This window comes from Typopeltis vanoorti, chromosome 14 (assembly GCF_054136105.1).
Source record: "Typopeltis vanoorti isolate ZY-2024b chromosome 14, IOZ_Tvanoo_1.0, whole genome shotgun sequence".
Classification (NCBI taxonomy): Eukaryota; Metazoa; Arthropoda; class Arachnida; order Uropygi; family Thelyphonidae; genus Typopeltis; species Typopeltis vanoorti.
Window position 1 is genome coordinate 72,756,237 of NC_143562.1, and position 22,411 is coordinate 72,778,647.

Genomic DNA, 22,411 nt, shown 5'->3' on the forward strand with positions numbered 1-22,411 from the left:
GTAATGGTGAATCCAAGTCTCATCCATAGTAATAAATCAATGCACAAAATCGGTTTTATTCTTGCTAAAAAGCTGCAAGCACTGTCTGGAGATTTTCATGCGAGTGCGTTTTTGATCTGCTATGAGCAAGGGCAGAACCCATCTTGTGCCAAGCTTTTTCATATGCAATTATTCATGCAAAATATGTGTCCTACACATTCTTTTGAAATGCCTATATTCTCAGCAATTTCACGCACTTTAACTCGCCGGTCATCCAATAATTTATCGTGCACTTGATGAATGATTTCTGGTATTTGTTACTCTTTTTGGACATCCTTCATGTGGATCATTTTCGAGGCAGGTGCGGCCGTGTTTAAACTCAGCAGCCCATTTCTTAATTGTCGAAAATGAAGGAGAAGAGTGCCCATAAATGTTTATCAACTTTCAATAAATTTCTTTTGCCATTAAACCTTCTTTTACAAAGAATTTTATAACCACATGATACTTGATTTTATCCATTTCAATAGATACAGACAATACTTTTGCTTCAGACAGCTGTATAACACAAACTACTTCATAGAATGACTTCCAATTTCACATGAATGCTTATGACAGATGTACCAATTTAGAAAAAAAAACGTGCTGATAGTGTTGCCATCTATGGTTGAGAGCTTTTCAGACCAGCCTTATATATATATATATATATATATCATCATCAAATTCCTGCCATGTACCCACAAGAGGTCTACAGGATATGATAGTGCTACATGAAAAAATTATATCATTACTAACTTCCTATCTACAATTTTCCACCAAATCAGTCTGTTACTTGTCAAGACTCCAACATTATCAGATCTTATATTTCTATCGTCTAAGGCACTTTGTACCGTATCAATCCACCTATATCTTGGTCTTTCTCTGAGTCGTTTTGCTACCAACCTGACAGAGAAAACTTGTTTTGCTAATCTTTCCTCGCCCATTCTGTTTAAGTGACCATACCACCTGAGATTAGCTCGGCTAAAGCATTCCTGGATGCTGATAATGTCAAGTTCTTTCCTAATATCCTCATTTTTAATATGATATTACCATTGATGCCATCTGTTCACACCTCTAATCTTTCTCAGGACTCTCATATCTGCGGTCACTAGTCTTTGGTCAAGTGTTTTACTTCTGACCCAGCTCTCAGATAGATAAGTTAAAACTGGTTTGAACACTGTCTTGTATACAGCTAATTTAGTGTTCCGACTAATTTCTCTCTTATTCCATATGAATTTATTCAATTCACTTCCCACCATACCAGCTTTGCTGATTCTGTTGTCTATATCTATATTTAATTTACCATCTTCAGTAAAAATCGTGCCTAAGTAGCTGAAATGTTTTACTTGTTCCACAGGTTCTCCATTCACAACACAGTTGACATTTTCAATGATTCTAGCTATTTTCATTGTCTTTGTCTTTTTATTGCTGACCTTCATACCATATCTATTACAACAGCTATTCAATTTAGTCAGAGAATCTTGCAGAATTGTAGCGGATTTATTTAGAAGTATAACATCATCCGCATAAAGCAAAGAGCTGACATTAACATCTCCAATTTTTATATCATGTTTAATACCACTTTCCTTCATAATGTGATCCATATAGATAATGAATAACAGAGGGGATAATGTACATCCTTGTCTCACACCAGATTTAACATTAAACCATCTTTCCGTACTTCCTTCAATTCTAATTGCTGACTTACAACTCAAATAAAGACTAAGTATTGCTTGATATAATGCCCCATTGACACCATATAACTGTAGCATATTGAATAGCTTCTCTCTTGGCACCTTGTCATATGCCTTTTCCAAATCGACAAAACTTAAATATAGATCTCTTTGTTATATTCCCATGCTTTCTCGACTATTTGTCATAAAGTGAATATGTTATCCTGACAGCCTCTATTTGGCCTGAATCCAGCTTGTTCTTCACCAAGCTTTTCTTCCATAACTCTTCTCAACCGTTTCTCAAGTATACTTGCATAGATCTTGCCAGGAACACTCAGTAGGGAAATACCTCTGTAATTGTCACATTCAGTTTTATTTCCCTTTTTATATATGAGTACTATGAGAGCTCTACTCCAAACCTCGGGAATTCGTCCCTCTGTCCAGGCTTTCTGAACTATGCAGTGCAGCCACTGTAAAACTCTTATACCACCATACTTCAGCATTTCTGGTCGAATATCATCTACTGCCTTTCCACATTTCAAGCCTTTGATTGCTTTTTCTACTTCAAGTATGGATATGTATTCCTGCCTGCATGCCTGGTTTGCGTTTTTTACCACTGTGCTCTCATCACTGCTTGTTTCATTTAGCAGTTTTTCAAAGTAATTACTCCATACTTCAAGGATATCTTTTTCTATAGTTTTCATGTCACTTTTATCATCTCTACCTCCTTTTACAGCACTCTTTCCTCCATTCCTTCTTCAACAACCTCCAGAATATTTTGCCACCTTCTTGATATTTATTTTCTATATTCTTGCCAAAGTCCTCCCATGACTTTTGTTTAGCTAGTTTTACACAGTGTTTAGTATTCTTGCATTTTTCTCTATATTCTCTAAGAGCACAAGCTGACTTATTTGATAGGAAGTTTTGATATGCTTTCTTCTTTTCCTTCACTGCCTCTTTAACTTCCTGTGTCCACCATGGAGTTCTGATTTTTTTATCCTTGCAGACAACCTCACCACATGCCTCTCTGGCAGAATTAATCAATGTTTTCTTCAGAGTTTGCCACTGAATCTCCAAGGTTTGATTCCTGTTCTCAAACTCTTTCATTTTTTCTTCAATAATCTTTGTGTATTTTAGTCTACAGTTCACATCTGAGAGCTGTTCAACTTTTATTCGCTTTAAAACTTTCTTACATGTTATTCTTTCCAATATGAAATTCAATTTTATCCTGCTCAAGACTAAATAGTGATCACTTCCATTTTCAAATCCTCTGTACATTCTGGTGTCCTGCACCAGGGAGAAAACATCACTATCAACAATAACATAGTCAATGAGACTTTTCTTATTCCTTGCCTCTTCTCTCCATGTGAATTTGTTCACATTTTTATGTTGGAACATGGTGTTAGTAATAACCAGTCCATGTCCTGAGCAGAAATCCAACAGATATTTGCCATTATTATTAGCTTTGCTCTTTTCTCCAAATTTTCCCAAAATATTTTTGTATGTCTCACAATCATTTCCTACTCTGCTATTTAGATCTCCAACAAGGCCCAACTTTTCCTTTTTCATTGTGTCAGTTGCTTTTTCTAAAGCCTCAAAAAATTCCTCCACTTCTACCTTAGTAGAACCTTCTGTGGGACCATAGGCACAAATAAGTCTCATTGTCCAGTTCCCCATTCTCATATTTGCCCACATCACTCTACATGATACTGACTGCCATTCAAGAAGATTAGCCTCATATTTTGTGTTGAATACTATGGCTGCTACTCCTTTTCCTTGATTGTCATTGCCTGAATATAACATTTTGTATTTATTGCTCCGAAAGATCTCGCCAGTTTTGGTCTTTTTTGTTTCAGTCACCCCTATTATGTCGATCTGGTACTTATCTAATTCCTCAGCTAGCTCCATTTCTTTGCCATTCAGGCTTCTTACATTGATAGTACCGATCTTTAACTCTGGTGATGTTGGGTTGGGGTTTGTCTTCAGATTTGTTCCAGTAGCTGACTTTTCGCTGTTTGCCCTGGGTCCCTGGCGAAATCAACGGGAGCCTTGTTTAACCGGGCGACGCCCCAGCCGGCATGAAATTTTGTCATGTTGTACCATCATTTTTTATTTTGGTTTAACCAATAAGAATACAATTTGGTCGACTAAATCCCAAATTGCCAGCCCATCCTCATTCGTTCAGTATCAAAGTAGATACCCAACAGGATGCACCACGAGAAGGTGAGGATTGGACATTAGGTCAGAAGCACTGGTCAGTTCTCTGCATTCCTTTAAAGGCTATGTGGAGGTCACCTCTCAGTTATACAGCTTTGACCTTTTTATATATATATATATATATATATAAAAGATTTATCCGAGGGCTGCATCACAATGCGTATCTAATAATTTAGTGACAGCAGCGAGACATCCTCGATAGCTGAACAAACAAACATCACTAATGAATATGAACGAATATCACAGTGATTGCCCAAAGCATGCGCGTTGGAACAAAACAGTGTAAAAACACTTCTTTGACACATCTAATATTTGAAAAACATGTTGGTATGTAGTGATGTAAAAATACCAAATAAAATTACCAGCATCGGAATTACCGATTAGTGATAGAATTAAAATATCTAATATGCATTAGATTCAAATTGTTACTTTATTTTTTCGCTTATGAAAATCAAAACCCACAGGCTGGCCACAAAAAATAGAACCATAGGCTGCATGCGGCCCATGGGCAATGCTTTGGACAGCCCTGTCATAGGATATTGATGCAATTGATGTAAAGTCAGCAGCTTCTATATACAAATGGACTAGTCATAAAGATACTTCACATAATAACTTCGCTTATGTTTAGGTAAAGGATTAAAACAAGAATATGATCACAACCTTTGTGTTATGAAGGGATTTTGTTTCACGCCAGATAATGATATTTAATAATAATAAAGTAATGATTTTTCATTGAGGATTAGCTCTAATTTGCATATTTTTGAATAACACACACACATAATAAAATGTTAGAATATATCTTTTCTCTAACTGATTAAATATGTGATTTTTATGAATCACATATTTAATTTCCTCTTTTCATAATTCATGAAAAGATTAATTCTTTATTATATATTTGTGTTATTTGTTTTCATTTTATTAATTTCTATCTCAAGGAATGCTGTGGTGGTCATTGGAGCAGGATTTTTAATTGATAAATTTGGAAATAGAGGTTTGTATCAAATTTTCTCTCTTTGTTTTAGTGGTTTTATTTATCTCTGATTTCAAAAGAGTATTAAATTTAGTTGAAAAGCTGAGAAACCAGAAACCTTCAAAAAATAAAATTTAAGAAATCTTGCATCCTAGTACTTTCAAATTAATTTCTGCCAATTAAACTTTTTTTTTTTTTTCATTACAGCAGAGTTGAATCACAGTACATTAATTCATGTAATTCTTGTTGTTCCGGATCTGCAATTGTAAATTTAGGTATTTTGACAGCAGCAGGAAAGTAGAGAATTGAATAGCCATGTGGTGCGAAACTGTCACATAATTCATCAATAAAACAAGCTGAATTCAACAATAAATATGAATTCATAATAACGCTTAACAATATAAACAACAACAAGATAGAAAAAATACATTTATTAAACTCACTGATATTTTGCTGGTTTTCTACCCACATCATCAGAGCACAATAATAATTATTACTATTATTACTATTATTACGGGCAACTCCAGGGAGTCATTAGACTCATCGAGGGAGGCCCCAAATCATATTCATCACAACTATTTGACATTCATACAGTATCTATCATACCTCGCCTTAAACTCATTCACTGTCACAGCATCCACCACAGATTCAGGGAGCGCATTCCACTCATTCACTACTCTAAAAGTAAAGAACCCAGCTCTAACACCTTTACTAACCACACTTTTGCCCAGTTTCCATGGATGTCCCCTAGTCCTCCCACAACCAGCCCTGTTCTCAAAAATATCTTCTGAATTAATTTTATAGAAACCCTTCAGTAATTTGAATGTCTCAATCATATCTCCCCTCCTCCGCCTATCAACCAATTTTTGCAACCCACAAATTCTCAACCTGTTCTCATACGGTTCATTCCACAGACCTGCTATCATCTTGGTCACTCGCCTCTGGATCCTCTCCACCTCCTCCCCATCAAGAAGAAACCTAGGTGACCAAATCTGAGCACAGTAGTCTAGATGGGGTCTTATCAAGGCTCGATACAGAGGAACAATAACCTGCTTGTCTCTGCTTGTCAACGTATTCTTCAGCAACCAAGTGATTTGATGAGCTGTTTTGGTCACTTTTGCAATGTGTCCCCTAAATTTCAATTCCTTATCTACCAACACTCCTAAATCTCGTGCCTCATCAATTTCCTGGAGTACGGTTCCACCAATGCAGTAAACTGCCGCCAAATTCTTTTCACCCCAAAAATGCATAACCTTACATTTTTCCACATTAAACTGACATCCATTCTCCTTAGCCCAGACCTACAATCTATCCAAATCATCCTGCAAAATTTTGACATCATCTGCATTCACTATTGCCCTACCCAACTTTGCATCATCCGCAAACAAATGAACTGTTCCTCTCAGATCATTTCCTATATAATTTATGAACAAATTAAACAGCAGTGGTCCAAGAACAGATCCTTGTGGCACACCACTAGTCACAGGCCATCTTGTGGACTCTACTCCCGAGTAAACCACTCTCTGATATCTCTCCGTCAACCACCCTCCTATCCATCTCACCAACCCTATGTCCATTCCCATATGCTGCAATTTACTGATTAGAATTCCATGTGGAATCCTGTCAAAGGCCTTGGCAAGGTCCAGTAGAATCACCGTAAACCCATTACCCTTATCCAGTTCAGCCGTCACTGTGTTATAATACGTGAGCAAGTTACTGAGGCATGACCTACCCTTCACAAAACCATGCTGTCCCCGATACAGTATCCCATTTTCTTCTATCCAATCTTGTATTTTTTTCTTGACTATTTTCTCTAAGACCTTGACAATGATTCCTGATATGCTAATCGGTCGGTAATTTACAACAGCAGTCTTGGAACCACCTTTATGCAGTGGAACTATTTTCCCCTCTTTCCACCCGCTCGGGACTAACCCAGACCCGAGACTCAAATTAAACAAAATGGTCAAGGGTACTGACAATTCTTTAGCTGCTTCTCGTACAACACGAGCTGGTATACCATCCAATCCCACAGATGTATTGACATTGATGTATTGTCTTATGCAATAGACTACTCACCTCCACTTCATTAACCACAATTCCCGTATAATCTACTGGTTTATTCGTTTCTGCAATGTCACCACCTGGATGATATACTTTTGCAAAGTGCTCACTCAGTAACTCAACTGTCTCAACTGATTCAGTTACCTACCATCGGCATTCTTTAAAATCAATCTTCCATGTACATTTTTCCTTTTACTTGCTACATATCTAAAAAACTGTTTAGGATTCTCTTTAGCCTGCATGGCCAATGTTCTTGCGTAATCCTTTTTTGCTTTTCTTACCACACTCGTCACCCTTCTGGCCTGCGCTTTATACCGTTCATGTGCCTGCCGGTCACCCTTCACCTTAAATTCTCTCCATAGTTGTTTCTTTTTTTGCAACTCAAGCTTAATGGTGTTATTCATCCATTTAACCCCTACTTGATTTATTATTCGGACTCTAGGTATACAGTCAGCCATTGCTTCATGCAAGCACTTCTTAACTACCTCCCATGCACTGTCAACTTCTAGTCCTTGCAGTTGTACATGCCATGGCACTGAACCAATCAAACTCCCAAGCTTGTCATACTTTCCAGCCCGATAATTCCACATGTACCCTGTCTTAATTGAAAATTCTACACCTTTAGCCACCTCCCAAGTTAAGACCCTATGATCACTCTCACCGATTGGTGGCAATGTGGTCATATTTGTTACAGCCAAATCCTCAGATGTAATTACTAGGTCAAGCACTCTCTGACCCCTAGTATTTTCCATTACATGCTGTCGCAGATAGTTATCCCTTAATAAACGCATAAAATCCAGTTCTTTCCTCCTGTGTGTCCTCTCCTCACTCCAGTCAATGCGACCATAGTTGAAATCTCCCATAATAATCGCCCTCCTTCCACCCATTTCTTCTATTTGCTTGTGCATACTGTCACCACCATCTTTTCCATCTCCTGGTCTATAGCAGCACCCAATTGTATATTTAGTTCTGCTAGCCACAATCTCACACCAAATGGCCTCAAATGTGCTCTTTTCTCTATCCTGCAATTCAACTTCTATTCTCCTTGGCTGGAGCTCATCAGCTATCATCAACAATACTCCTCCCCCCATTTTATTCTCTCTGTCATTCCTGAACACACTATACCCATCACATTCAATCCCACTAGTTATGTTTCACTAATACCTATAACCTGTGGTCTGGAAGTGCCAACCATGGCCAAAAACTCTTCCTTCTTGTTCCTAATACTCCTAGTATTAGTGTACATGAATTTAAGACCCCCATTAGCCCCAATCCTACCTTGATGCCTTATATTAACTATCCCACTCAGATTTGTTGTCCTTATTTGCTCTGGCATATTATATTCATTCTTACATTCAACTGCCTCCATAAGGACTGTATCTCTACTCCCCCCCCCCCCTAACAAATCTAGTTTCCCTGAATTTGCACATCCACTACATTCAGCAACACTTTCTCAAGTCTTCTTACACCATAACCATTCAAATGCAAGCCATCCATCTTATATAGATCCTTTCGTCCATCAAACTCACTCCACACATCCACAAATTCCACACCACTCGTCATACATAACCCACGCATAAAGTCATTTGCAATTATAGCCCTCCTTTTAAACATTTCACTGTCATACCGTGGCAAAAGACTAATCATTCTAACTCTCTCACTCTTTTCTTTTGCTACCTCAAACAATTCATTCAGGTCTTCTATCATTTCCATTTTATCTCCTTTCAAATCATTCGTACCTGCCACAACAATCATTTCTTTCACCCTTTCCTTTTGCTCTCTAATAGACGCAGTTACGTCCTTTATAGTCGCACCAGGTTGGTACGATTTTGTCAAATCCTCTACTAACACACCTCGTACTAACGAGTCTCCATACAGCACTCTATCCTTCATTTTGTTCATGTTCACATTCATACGTCTATTTTTCCTGTCATACCTTTTATTATTGGTTGGTTCATTCAGTCTACTTTTGTTCATGCACTCTAGCTGCTGTTTTGCTCTTTCTATCGCACTATTCAACAACGCGATCTCACTCAATGCATCTATCTCATCTTTTTTGTTCTCTGAGAAACCATTTATACTATCATTCACACTTTCTACATTCACACTCTCACAATTTTCATGTACAACCTTGCCGTTTCTTGTCATATCCCTATTTCCTTCATTCTGAAGGTTGACAAAAATATCACACGATCCGAAATACACTTCAATTCCGCATTCTCCCTACATTTTCTACACACATTCAATCCTTTATTATCATCTAACCACACTCCGACCGCACTCCGCAAAGCGTACATTTCACAGCTAGTACACTGACTCATTTCTTTTATGCTACCGTTCTTTGATAACGATGGCGAACCTTCATTACTGGCCGCCATTTTCCTTCACACAGGTGCCATACTTATCTGTAACGTGTTTTGTCAAATTATACGTTATAACACACCAAAAATAGACGCACTAAAATACGCAAGGCAAACAAAACAAAACTACACAATATTAAGTAATTTGTATCGATAACTGAAAATGATACTTATCTTATCTGGAGCTTGCACGAACACTACACATTACGAATTCATCTAGCGGCAGGCACTATAATAAATTTAGTTATATTATAATTATAAATAAATAATTATAATAAATTTACTATAGTGACAGGCACTATAATAAATTTAGTTTAATCCTTTATCCAAGTGTAAGCAAACAATGTTTGCACCTGAAGTATCTTCAGGACTGAGGCAACTCATAGTAAAGGTGGTTCAAACTCTCATCACTCCTTGTCTCAGTATCTCCCAAAATGCACAGCACATCTCCTTGTGAATATGTATAATGCTATGCATTAAGGGAAGAGCCATTACCCAGACCAGTTTTGACCTTTATTGAGGTCTCATCAGTGGGAGCCAGACCAGAAGTGGTGATACTAAGGCAGAAGCAATGGAGAGGTTGGTCATATTTACTTATACAAGTTGCCAAAAGGTGCACCACCTTATTATTAAATTTCTCAGGATTTAGAGAAAGATGTTGGAAGTTTATTTTCCACTTGGTTAGACTATAATAAATTTAGTTTAATCCTTTATCCAAGTGTAAGCAAACAAAGTTTGCGCCTGAAGTATCTTCAGGACTGAGGCTCATAGTAAAGATGGACAAAGCACTCATCACTCCTTGTCTCAGTATCTCCCAGTAATTACTCAGTGTTAGTACTGTGCGACAAGCACACAGCACTAAACTGAGTAACTGTAGAAATAATTTAAATTGTAACTGACAGCTAATGTCCTTACATGGTCCTTCTATAAGTCAGATAACTACAAAGTTAGTTTAGATAAATCCTGCTATTAGGTCTTAAAATAATAGTCTCCCAGATCTTTCTTAAATTAATGCAATTAAATTATCAACTATGAAGTAGATACTGATTCTAAGAATAGCCTCTTGGACCTGTGTACCAACTTCTATGCAATATATTTGTTTTTCTCCATCTTCATATAGGATACTTCTTTGTGAAGGCATATCCAGAGCATGGTCTGCCACACAGATGATCTCAATGTAATTTTGGTGTTCTTCAGTCAGTCCAAAATAGACTAAACTACAGACACAAGGAACTTTATGCACTCCAGGATGTTCAAGAGGAACCTGCTTCTCATCCTCTTTTATTCCATCTGCTTCTGTTCTCCAGAACAGCCTTCCTCCTGAAGTGTTCTCTCCCCCTAAACAACTCCAGCTTATATTTTGAACATCGTAGAGTGTATAAAGTTCCTTGTGACTACAGTTTAGCCTACTTTGGACAGACTGGTAAATCAGTTAACATTCACCTTGAAGAACATAAAAATTACATCTGAGATCATCATATGGCAAGTTGGGATTGGCAGACTAGATACTCCTTCACATAGAATCAGATGGAGAAAAACATCTATATTACAAAGAAGTAGTTACAGGTCTGAGAGGCTATTCTTAGAATCAGTATCAACTATGAAGTACTCTTTAAACCTCAACAAGCATGGTTGCATTAATTTACCAAAGACTTGGGAGACCTTCATTTTAAGACATTATCTTCTCTAAATTAACTTTGTAGTTATTTGACCCATAGAATGGTATCATGTAAGAGCATTAGGTGTTAGTTACAATTTAAATTGTTTCTACAATTATTTAGTTTAGTGCTGTGTGCCTGTTACAGTTATCATTGTGCTCTGATGAGGCAGGGTAGAAAACTAGCAAAATATTGAGTTTAATAAATGTATTTTTTTTTCTTGGTGTTGTTTATACCATTAAGCATTATTATGAATAACACCTAAGTCTTTCTTTACATAAGTATGAATATAATTTTATTGAATGGCAAACAGTTTCAAGTAGTGATATAGGTAAACATCAAAATGGAGGATTGGATAATGAGACCTGTTTGTTCCTGTGGTCCTAGATGGTTTTACTAATAAGGTGTAGAAATATTTTGAGTCATTAGAAAAGGCTGCATACATAAAGAAAGAGTTGGTCCTTGTTGGAGATCTGAACAGCAGAGAAGGAAATGAATACTAGACATACAGAAATATTTGAGAAAATTTAGAGAATAAGGACAAAGCTAATACTAATGTAAATATATTAAAAAAAAAAATGTGTCTCCCACTCATGAAAGATTGTAAACCTATAGTACATAATTACCACAGATCGACTAAGATATTTTTATCATTATTATTATTTTCCTAACATCGATGGAATCACAAGACTAAATGCAGGAGGTAAACACTAGTCAAAACAGTCTATCTACCACTCCTTAAAATCATCCACTATGCACATTCACCATCCTCTCAGGTGATATATTCTATGCTCCTCCTACCACTCTCCATGCAGAAAAACTTACTTCTTACCATTTTACTCACCACCTTCCTTTTGCAACTTCCAGGGCTTGTCCTTGTTCCTTTCCTTCATTCTACCATATGAAAAATCTCCTCAGTGTTAATATAATAATAACATTTCAGCAGCTTAAATGTCTTGATCATATCCCCCCCCCCCCTCCACACTCTCTTTGCCTTCTATCCACCAAACTCTGCAGTCAGCATGCTCTCAGTATATCCTCATAATCAACGTTCTACAGTCTTGACATCATGTATGTTATCTGTCTCTGCAAGGTTATTTCATTCCCTTCAAATCCCTTCAATGGAATCACAAGACTAAATGCAGGAGGTAAACACTAGTCAAAACAGTCTATCTTCCACTCCTTAAAATCATCCACTCTGCACATTCACCATCCTCTCAGGTGATATATTCTATGCTCCTACCACTCTCCATGCAGAAAAACTTACTTCTTACCATTTTACTCACCACCTCCTTTTGCAACTTCCAGGGCTTGTCCTTGTTCCTTTCCTTCATTCTACCATATGAAAAATCTCCTCAGTGTTAATATGATAATAACATTTCAGCAGCTTAAATGTCTTGATCATATCCCCCCCCCCCCCCCCCACACACACTCTCTTTGCCTTCTGTCCACCAAACTCTGCAGTCAGCATGCTCTCAGTATATCCTCATAATCAACGTTCTACAGTCTTGACATGTATGTTATCCGTCTCTGCACCTTCTCCAAGGTTACTTCATTCCCTTCAAATCCCAGTGACCAGATGTGTTCTGATCAAAGCTTTATACAATGGGACCAGCACACTTTTATCTCTCATAGCCAATGTTCTCCTCAACATTGCTGCACTTCTCTAAGATGTCTTCACAACTTTTGCAATATATCCCTGGAACTTTAAATCTCTATCCACAATCACCCCAAGCTCAATTGTTTTCTCCACCTCTTCCCGTATAACTCCACCAAGTGAATATGAAGCATCCCTTCTGTGGATGGATTCCAAATTTTAAAACCTGATATTTAGTTGCATTAAACTGATATCCCCATGCCTTTGCCTATTCTTCAAGCTTATTCAAATCCTCTTGAAGAGCCAAAACATCGGCACTGTTACTAAGAACCCTTCCAAGCTTCACATCATCTACAAACAACTGAACATCTCCCTGTAATCCTGTGACAATATCATTAACATAAAGATTAAACAGCAGTTGTCCGAGGACTGAACCCTGTGGGTTCAATCTTGGTTTACTTATAACCTTCCTACACCCTGATGCTCCCCCCCCTCCCATATACAACTCTCTGATATCTATCGGAGAACCTATCACGTCCAAACCTATATGATACAACTTAAAAATAAACTTTTTATGTGGCACCTTGTCAGATGCCTTGGAAAAATCCAAAAGAATGACAGTGTACGCCCTTCATCCATTGCTCTTGTTACTCTATTGTAAAAGGTAATTATTAAAACAACAGTGTCCTTTAAGAAATCCATTCAGGATTGCATAAATAATATTACACTCATCTACCCAACTCTGTATATGAGTTCTTGCCAATTTCTCCAAAATCTTGACAATTACCAGGGGCGAATATTTAGGGCATGCTAGGTGTGTGGTGCTCATCCACCAAATAACAATATCGGCAATATTATATTTCTGCATTTATTCCTGTTAAGGACTCCACTAATGGGAATCATGCACCAGACTATGCATGATTCCTAAAAGTAAACACAATATACTAATGCTTCATGAATAGAACACTTTTTGATGCATAAACATTGCATCACATTCATGTTAATAGCCTGGGTGTGCGTTCAAAATACATACACCTTTGAGCCCTTCAAAAAGATGTATAGATGGTGCAGTGGATCAAATTCTTAGCGTTGTAGTAGACTTAAACTGCTCAGAAGGCGAGCTCTAAGACAGTAGCACCTAGAGGCTGTGATTGGTTATTGTGTTAACCAATGTAGTCCCTCTAGATCAAGCATGTCAAACACGCAGGCCTCATGAGGTCCGCCGATAAGTAACATGCAGCCCACCAAACTTTGTAACCAATATGGTTATTTAACTTTTGACAAAAACAAATTAAATAAACATATTTTAAAAAATTAAAACATTTCCATGTAAGATTATTTTATACGCCAAACTACTCTGCAATTTCTAAAGGAAACAATGTTCTATTTGTCATTTCAAAAAATCTTGTTACACCACTGCATAAAAAGAATTTTACTGAATTTTAATGAGCAAGTCTACGTACATCACTACATCCACTGACCACAGCATTCGGAGGTTAGCCGTTAGCAATTTTCAAGTCGTAAGAAATTGTAGTATTTTCTGTATAATTAATAAAGAATTTATAAAAATAATTTCGAAACCTTCAACCAGTATGAGTAACAAATGATTAATTGAAGAAGAACATTGTAGTTTCAAGAAAAATAGGAATTACAATATTTTTGTATTCAAGGGGAAAAAAAATTATGCCTGATATGTAGAAACTACTGCAGTTTGAAAAGAATATAATATTAAAATGCATTACGATACAAATCATAAAGTAAACTATGATAAATATGTTGTGAAACTTCGTGAAGATAAATTGTCAGAATTAAAGTTGACACTTCAAAATCAACAAAGTGTATTTACTAAACCTATTGAAGATAATAGAGCTATGGTAAAAACCAGTTATTTGTTATCACATTTAATTGCAAGCAATTCGAAACCATTCACTGAAGGGGAATTTATTCATGAATATATTATTAAAGCAGTGGAAGTGTTTTGTCCTGATCAATTAAAGAAATTTAAAAATATAAGCTTATCTCGAAATACCATTGCTAACAGAATTGATGATATAGCCGGGAACTTAAGGAATCAACTAAAATCAATAATTCCAACATTTCAGACCTATTCCCTTACAATTGACAAAAGTACAGATGTATTTTTTTATTTTGTATAGGATATCACTAACTGGCTGATTTTATTCGTGGATGTGATATGAACTTAAAAGTAAGTGAAGAACTTCTAGAAATTATTCCTATGCAGATACAACCACTGGAGTTGATATTTTTGATGCCCTTATGGAAGTTTTGAATGAATACAATTTACCGTTAAAAAAAAGCTAGTTTGTCTTGCAGTTGAGTGCTCCTGCCATGACTGGTGTTGTTAAAGGAGTTGTTACAAACTTAAAAGAAAAATGCAAATAACAAGGTAATAATAATTTTCAACATTTTCATTGGCTTATTTATCAGCAAACACTATGCTCCAAAGTTTTAAATATTGGACATGTCCTAAAAAAAAAGTCTGTAAAATTGTAAATTATTTTCGTGCATGTGGGCTTAATCATCGCCAATTTAGTGAATATAGCGATCTACCTTATCATACAGAAATTAGATTTCCAATCTTAAAGTTATAGCAGAGTAGGAAATGATTGTGAGACATACAAAAATATTTTGGAAAAATTTGGAGAAAAGAGCCAAGCTAATAATAATGGCAAATACCTGTTGGATTTCTGCTCAGGACATGGACTAGTTTTTTACTAACACCATGTTCCAACATAAAAATGTGCACAAATTCACATGGAGAGAAGAGGCTAGGAATAAGAAAAGTCTCATTGACTATGTTATTGTTGATAGTGATGTTTTCTCCCTGGTGCAGGACACCAGAGTGTACAGAGGATTTGAAATTGGAAGTGATCACTATTTAGTCTTGAGCAGGATAAAATTGAATTTCATATTGAAAAGAATAACATGTAAGAAAGTTTTAAAGCGAATACAAGTTGAGCGGCTCTCAGATGTGAACTGTAGACTAAAATACACAAAGATTATTGAAGAAAAATTGAAAGAGTTTGAGAACAGGAAACAAACCTTGGAGATTCAGTGGCAAACCTTGAAGAAAGACCTGACTGATTCAGCTAGAGAGGCATGTGGTGAAGTTGTCTGCAAGGATAGAAAAATTAGAACTCCATGGTGGACACAGGAAGTTAAAGAGGCAGTGAAGGAAAAGAAGAAAGCATATCAAAAGTTCCTGTCAAATAAGTCAGCTTGTGCTCTTAGAGAATGTAGAGACAAATGCAAGAATGCAAAACACTGTGTAAAACTAGCTAAACAAAAGTCATGGGAGGACTTTGGCAAGAATATAGAAAATAAATATCAAGAAGGTGGCAAAATATTCTGGAGGTTGTTGAAGAAGCTTAGAAGTGGAGGAAAGAGTGCTGTAAAAGGAGTTAGAGATGATAAAGGTCACATGAAAACTATAGAAAAAGATATCCTTGAAGTATGGAGTAATTACTTTGAAAAACTGCTAAATGAAACAAGCAGTGATGACAGCACAGTGGTAAAAAACACTGACCAGGCATGCAGTCAGGGATACATATCCATACTTGAAGTAGAAAAAGCAATCAAAGGCTTGAAATGTGGAAAGGCAGCAGGAGTAGATGATATTCGACCAGAAATGCTGAAGTATGGTGGTATAAGAGTCTTACAGTGGCTGCACTGCATAGTTCAGAAAGCATGGACAGAGGGACGAATTCCCAATGATTGGAGTAGAGCATTCATTGTACCCATATATAAAAAGGGAAAATAAAACTGAATGTGAGAATTACAGAGGTATTTCCCTACTGAGTGCTCCTGGCAAGATCTATGCAAGTATACTTGAGAAACGGTTGAGAAGAGTTATGGAAGAAAAGCTTGGTGAAGAACAAGCTGGATTCAGGCCAAATAGAGGCTGTCAGGATCAGATCTTCACTTTACGACAAATAGTCGAGAAAGCATGGGAATATAACAAAGATCTATATTTAAGTTTTGTCGATTTGGAAAAGGCATATGACAAGGTGCCAAGAGAGAAGCTATTCAATACGCTACAGTTATATGGTGTCAATGGGGCATTATATCAAGCAATACTTAGTCTTTATTTGAGTTGTAAGTCAGCAGTTAGAATCGAAGGAAGTACAGGAAGATGGTTTAATGTTAAATCTGGTGTGAGACAATGATGTACGTTATCCCCTCTGTTATTCATTATCTATATGAATCACATTATGAAAGAAAGTGGTATTAAACATGATATCAAAATTGGAGATGTTAATATAATCTCTTTGCTTTATGCGGATGATGTTATACTTCTAAATAAATTCGCTACAAGTCTGCAAGATTCTCTGACTAAATTGAATAACTGTTGTAATAGATATGGTATGAAGGTCAGCAATAAAAAGACAAAGACAATGAAAATAGTCAGAATCATTGAAAATATCAACTGTGTTGTGAATGGAGAACCTGTGGAACAACTAAAACATTTTCAGCTACTTAGGCATGATTTTTAGTTAAGATGGTAAATTAAATATAGAAATAGACAACAGAATCAGCAAAGCTGGTATGGTGGGAAGTCAATTGAATAAATTCATATGGAATAAAAGAGAAATTAGTTGGAACACTAAATTAGCTGTATATACTAGATAGTGTTCAAACCAGTTTTAACTTATGGATCTGAGAGCTTGGTCAGAAGTAAAACACTTGACCAAAGACTAGAGACCGCAGATATGAGAGTCCTGAGAAAGATTATAGGCGTGAACAGATGGCATCAATGGCAATATCATATTAAAAATGAGGATATTAGGAAAGAACTTGACATTGTCAGCATCCAGGAATGCGTTAGCGTAGCCAATCTCAGGTGGTATGATCACTTAAACAGAATGGGCTAAGAAAGATTAGCAAAACAAGTGTTCTCTGCCAGGTTGGTAGCAAAACGACCCAGAGGAAGACCAAGATATAGGTTGATTGATACGGCACGAAGTGCCTTAGATGATAGAAATATAAAATCTGATAATGTTGGAGTCTTGACAATCTTAACAGACTGATTTGGAAGAAAATTGTAGATAGGAAGTTAGTAATGATGTAATTTTTTTCATGTGGTACTATCATATCCTCTACACCCCTTGAGGGTACGTGGCAGGAATTTGATGATGATGATCTTAAAGTTTTAAAGCGATTCTTCGAATTGCTGGACGAAATTACCATTTTTTTAGAATCGAAAAATTATTAATGTGAAATATTAAAAATGATCAATGGATAAAAGACCTGCCGTTTTCAGTTGATGTTACAAGTCACCTTAGTCAACTTAATCTTAAGCTACAAGGCAAACATGAAGTAGTTACCATGTTATTTGCCAATATTAACATTTTCTAACAGAAATTATTACTTTGGAAAAAACAAATTCAAAAAGAAAATTTATACCATTTTGAAGGTTGTCAATCATTATTACAAAAATCACCAAAAATGAAATTTTCAGAATATGCCCATCAAATTAAGTTATTAGAAAATTAATTCAAAAGAATTTTTAGATTTTAAGAAATATTAAAATCAGTTTCACTTATTTACTTCTCCTCTATCGATTGATGTTGAAACTGTTGATGACAATTTACAGTTTAAATTAATCAAAATTCAGTGTGATTCCGTATTGAAACAAAAATATGGATGTTGGAATTCCAAAGTTCTATAATTATTTATCAGTCAATCAATAACCCAATGTGTTATGTGCAGTTAGGCATATTTTATCTATGTTCAGTAGCACGTATTTATGCGAACAACTACTTCCAACTTTAAAGAATAATAAAACTGCTGAAAGATCAAAATTAACAGACCAGCATGTGCAAGCAATATTGAAAATAACTACAGCTCAACAAATTCGACCAAATTTTGAAGATTTTATTAATGAAAAACGTCAAGTTTCTTCAAAAAATGATATGTATAATTTTATTTAAGTTTGTGTAAGTATATGTAAACTTTATATTTTATATGTATTTTTGTAACATGATTGTATTTTGTACTTATATACTCTAATGTTAATATTAAAAAATCTGTTTCCTCTTATTTTGAGATTTTTTTTCTCTTGCGACCCATGGCTTGATGTATAATTCTTAATTTGGCCTTTGGAAGTAAATGAGTTTGATGTTGCTTGCTCTAGATGAAATAACAGTAAGGTCAAAAATGTCAAGTAGATGAAATTTCATTTAGTCCCTCTGCCTTATTAACATTTAGCATACTCTATATTTGGAATACATAATCTTCATTCACTTCTAACACTTCACCACTCATTATCCTTCTAGGAATAAAGCCTGTAGCACCAGAATGGAACACTAATTAAGTGATCATTAAATAGCTGAACTATGTCATCTGCTTTGGTCATCCAATTCCCATGTCTATCCTACAAGATAATCCATTCACTGACATTTTTTCTCCTACTCACTACATACCAAAAAAAAAAAAAAATTGGGATTCTCTTTGATTTGAAATGCTCATCTCCTCTCATATTCTAAATTTTCTCTTCTTACAATACTAATCACTTTCCTATTCTGAGCCATATATTCCTCATGCAACTGCTCTCCACCTGTTTCTTTATATGCCTTCCATAATCTCTTTTTCTTCTGCAATCATCCTTTTATTCTTTTCATCATCCATTTGACTCCAAATTGCTTTATCTTCTTCTTCACTTGAGGTATACAATCTGTCACTGCTATCAACAATTTTTTTCTTAAGTATCTTCCATGCACTAACGACCCCTCTTCCTTTAAATTCTTTCATCCATTGCACTGCCACAAGCTGGTTTCTAAGTCTATGATAGTTGCCTGCCTTGTAATTCCATATAACTTCCTTCTGTTTTGATACCTCCCCATGATTATTCATCCTCCAAGTCAGGGCTACATGGTCACTCTAACCAAAGGGGACAAGTATGCCATCTCGATCACAATCAGATCCTCTGATGTTATGAACCAAATCCAAAACTCTTGATCCTTGTGTTTCCCCCACCACATGCTGCCCAAGACAGTTGTCCCTGAAGAAATCCAAAAATTTATTTTCCTTATTATTGCATGCTGTCTCCTCTGCCCAGTTTATATCACTATAGTTGAAGTCCCCCATAATGATTCCTGCTTGCCAAACTAATTTGCCTAAATATTTCCTGCTCATCACCCTTTATGTTCCACGGACTGTGATAACATCCCACTAAATATCTTGTCCTATAGACATCCACCTCACACCATATACTCTCAAAGCCATTAGTGTTATTTCCACTGAGAGTACACAATTCATCTCTTATCATGAGTAACACTTCACCCCTACGTTTACCTTCCCATCCTCCAAAATATGCTATACCCTTCAATTTCTATACCTGTTAGGACATTCTCAGTTAGCCAAGTTTCACTGATACAAACAACCTTTGGAGAGTTGAGTCAATCAATGCCACAAACTTATTCCCTTTTTTTCCTAATGCTCTTGCTATTTGTGTACAGAAAAACCAGTATATTGCCAGTCTTATAGTTATTATTACTCCCCCTCATATTCTACCTGGCTTTGTAATATAGTGTATATCCTCCTTATTTCTCAAGTCACTATGCGCACATGAGGCTATCTATGCAACATTCCACTTGAGTAATTCTGGTTTCCCTGTCCTAGCACACTCACTTGCCTAGAAAACAACAATCTCTCCAAAATGCAATCTTTCTCTTGCATACAGCTCTTTTCTATCCTCAACGTACTCCATGCATCCACATATTCCTGTCTCCTTTTCCTGCACATTCACGATATAATTTCATTCATCATTACTGCTCTTCTCCTCCACTCCACATTATCATACCAGGGCAACATGCTCACTATCTTTCATTGGAGACATTTCTTCTGCACTATGTCTAACATCAACCTCAGATCTCATGCTACACGATTCGTGCTAGGTCATTTGTCCTAACCATTACTATTATCTCCTCCACTCTTTACCCCTCTTCACTGCCATTGCCATACTCTATCATTCCACCAGGCAAGCACTCTATTCTGTGCACCTTGAATCATCGCATCTCCATACATGACACTGAATAGATTCATTCATTCTTTTCTCATTGGTATTCCTGACTCTTATGACTTGCAATCTCTCTCTCTCCTTTTTCTCCCACTCTCCTTCTCACTTCTCTATCTCTTGCTTCCACACTCTTTCTCTTGTTTTTCTGCAATTCCCTCTCTTCCACTGTCTCTTCCATTCTCTCACCTTGCTCTCTGATGCTGTTCTCTTACAGCTATGCTCGTCCCTCTCACACTAGCTAACTTTTCTATCCTTTCAAGGTCGTTATTCACCCTCCTCAACACAGTCTTCATTCCTTTCTCAGCAGTTCTGTTTGTCTCTCTCCACATATTCTGCTTTCAATTTTTATTATTTTATTTATTTTTTTGCATTGTCCAGAAACCTGTTGTAGAGACAAAACAGAATTTGTTTCAAGCCATTTCAGGCCCCTTAGTAAGTGGGCAGTGGTCTTATATCAAGTGATGAAAGTCATTTCCCACCTAATGACAATCACAAATAGCCATGCCCATGGTGGGATTTGAACCCACAGCCTATGTGGGTTCAAACCACTCTGTTAACCAGCACCTGTAACGTTTTTAATTCACAGCATGGATGAGTCTTACTAATACCATGTTCCAATATAATAATGTGCACAAATTTACACAGAGAGAAATAGGAAAGTCTTACTGACTGTGTTATTGTTAATAGCATAATCTTCATTCACTAACATACTGTACACTCTTTAGTTCTGAAAGAATATATAATGAAATTTAAAATTGAGAGTGATCACCATTTAGTTTTAAGCAGTATAAAAATTAATTTCATGTTGAAAAGAAATAAATTTTACAAAGAATGAAAGTCAAGCAGCTTTCAGAGGTAAATTGTAGACTGTGTGTGTGTCAGGGGTGTATATTCAGGGTGTACTAGGTGTGCAGTACACATCCATGAAATTGCAATATCACCGATATTATAGTTTTGCATTTATTCCTGTTAATGATCCTCCCCCAGTTGTTTTCTGGCTTCACATGATTCCTAAAATTAAACACAATATACTAATGCTTCATGAAGAGGACACCTTTCAACATGTAAACATTACATCACATTTCCATTAATAGCCTGGGTGTTGTCCCAAATATGGACACCTTTGAACAGATGCCCAGATGGCGCAGCAAATCAGTTGCTTAGCATTCCAGTGGTTTTAGACTACCTAGAAGGCAAGGCAGGGTGTGCACTGAGAGAAAGCACTCAGAAATCAGTGGCTGTGATTGGTTATTACATGTCAACCAAGCCAATTGAATATTGTCATTTGTCATGAGTTGATGTTTTTGTTTTCTGAGTTTCACCTTTTGCGTGCATGAAGTGTGAACTGACATGTTTAGGACACCGATATAGACAAGTAATTTTCTATAAATAATTTCACTTTTTTTGCCCATATTTACAATGGGAAACAGTTTTGACAATCTACTGAATATCCTAGAGTAATTATTTGGACAATAGATCAAGTGTTAACTAATAAATCTTTATTAAACCTACTAGTTTCACCAAACTTTAGCTGTTGGCATCTTCAGGGTACAAGCACTTAGGTTAAAAAACATTACACAGATATGAATAACTGTAAAATTCTAACGATTATAGTTACAAACTAAACTAGCATTGAACGTGAGTGATACACGTATCGCGTGTACATGATTAACTAGTTGTTGCTAAGGAACGTTCTGTAGTTTGCATCGAAGTTCATTTCCTGTGTGTTAAGAGATCTAATTAGGGTTTTCCATATCTCTGGGAGTATCAGACCCTGGTTCCTGTTAAGGTTATCAACAGAGCGAGCGACTGTAGCTGCTTC

The 22,411-nt window shown here is 36.3% G+C and overlaps 1 protein-coding gene across 2 annotated transcripts in view; it reads left to right on the top strand.

The window, feature by feature from the left end:
• Window positions 1–22,411, top strand: part of LOC150099658 (lysosomal dipeptide transporter MFSD1-like) — a 258,890-nt gene that overhangs the window by 52,060 nt on the left and 184,419 nt on the right. For both annotated transcript variants that reach the window (XM_090403622.1, XM_090403623.1), the window contains exon 4: window positions 4,841–4,896. In XM_090403622.1, the coding sequence (XP_090259748.1) occupies window positions 4,841–4,896 (56 nt within the window). The remainder of the gene's footprint in view (window positions 1–4,840; window positions 4,897–22,411) is intronic.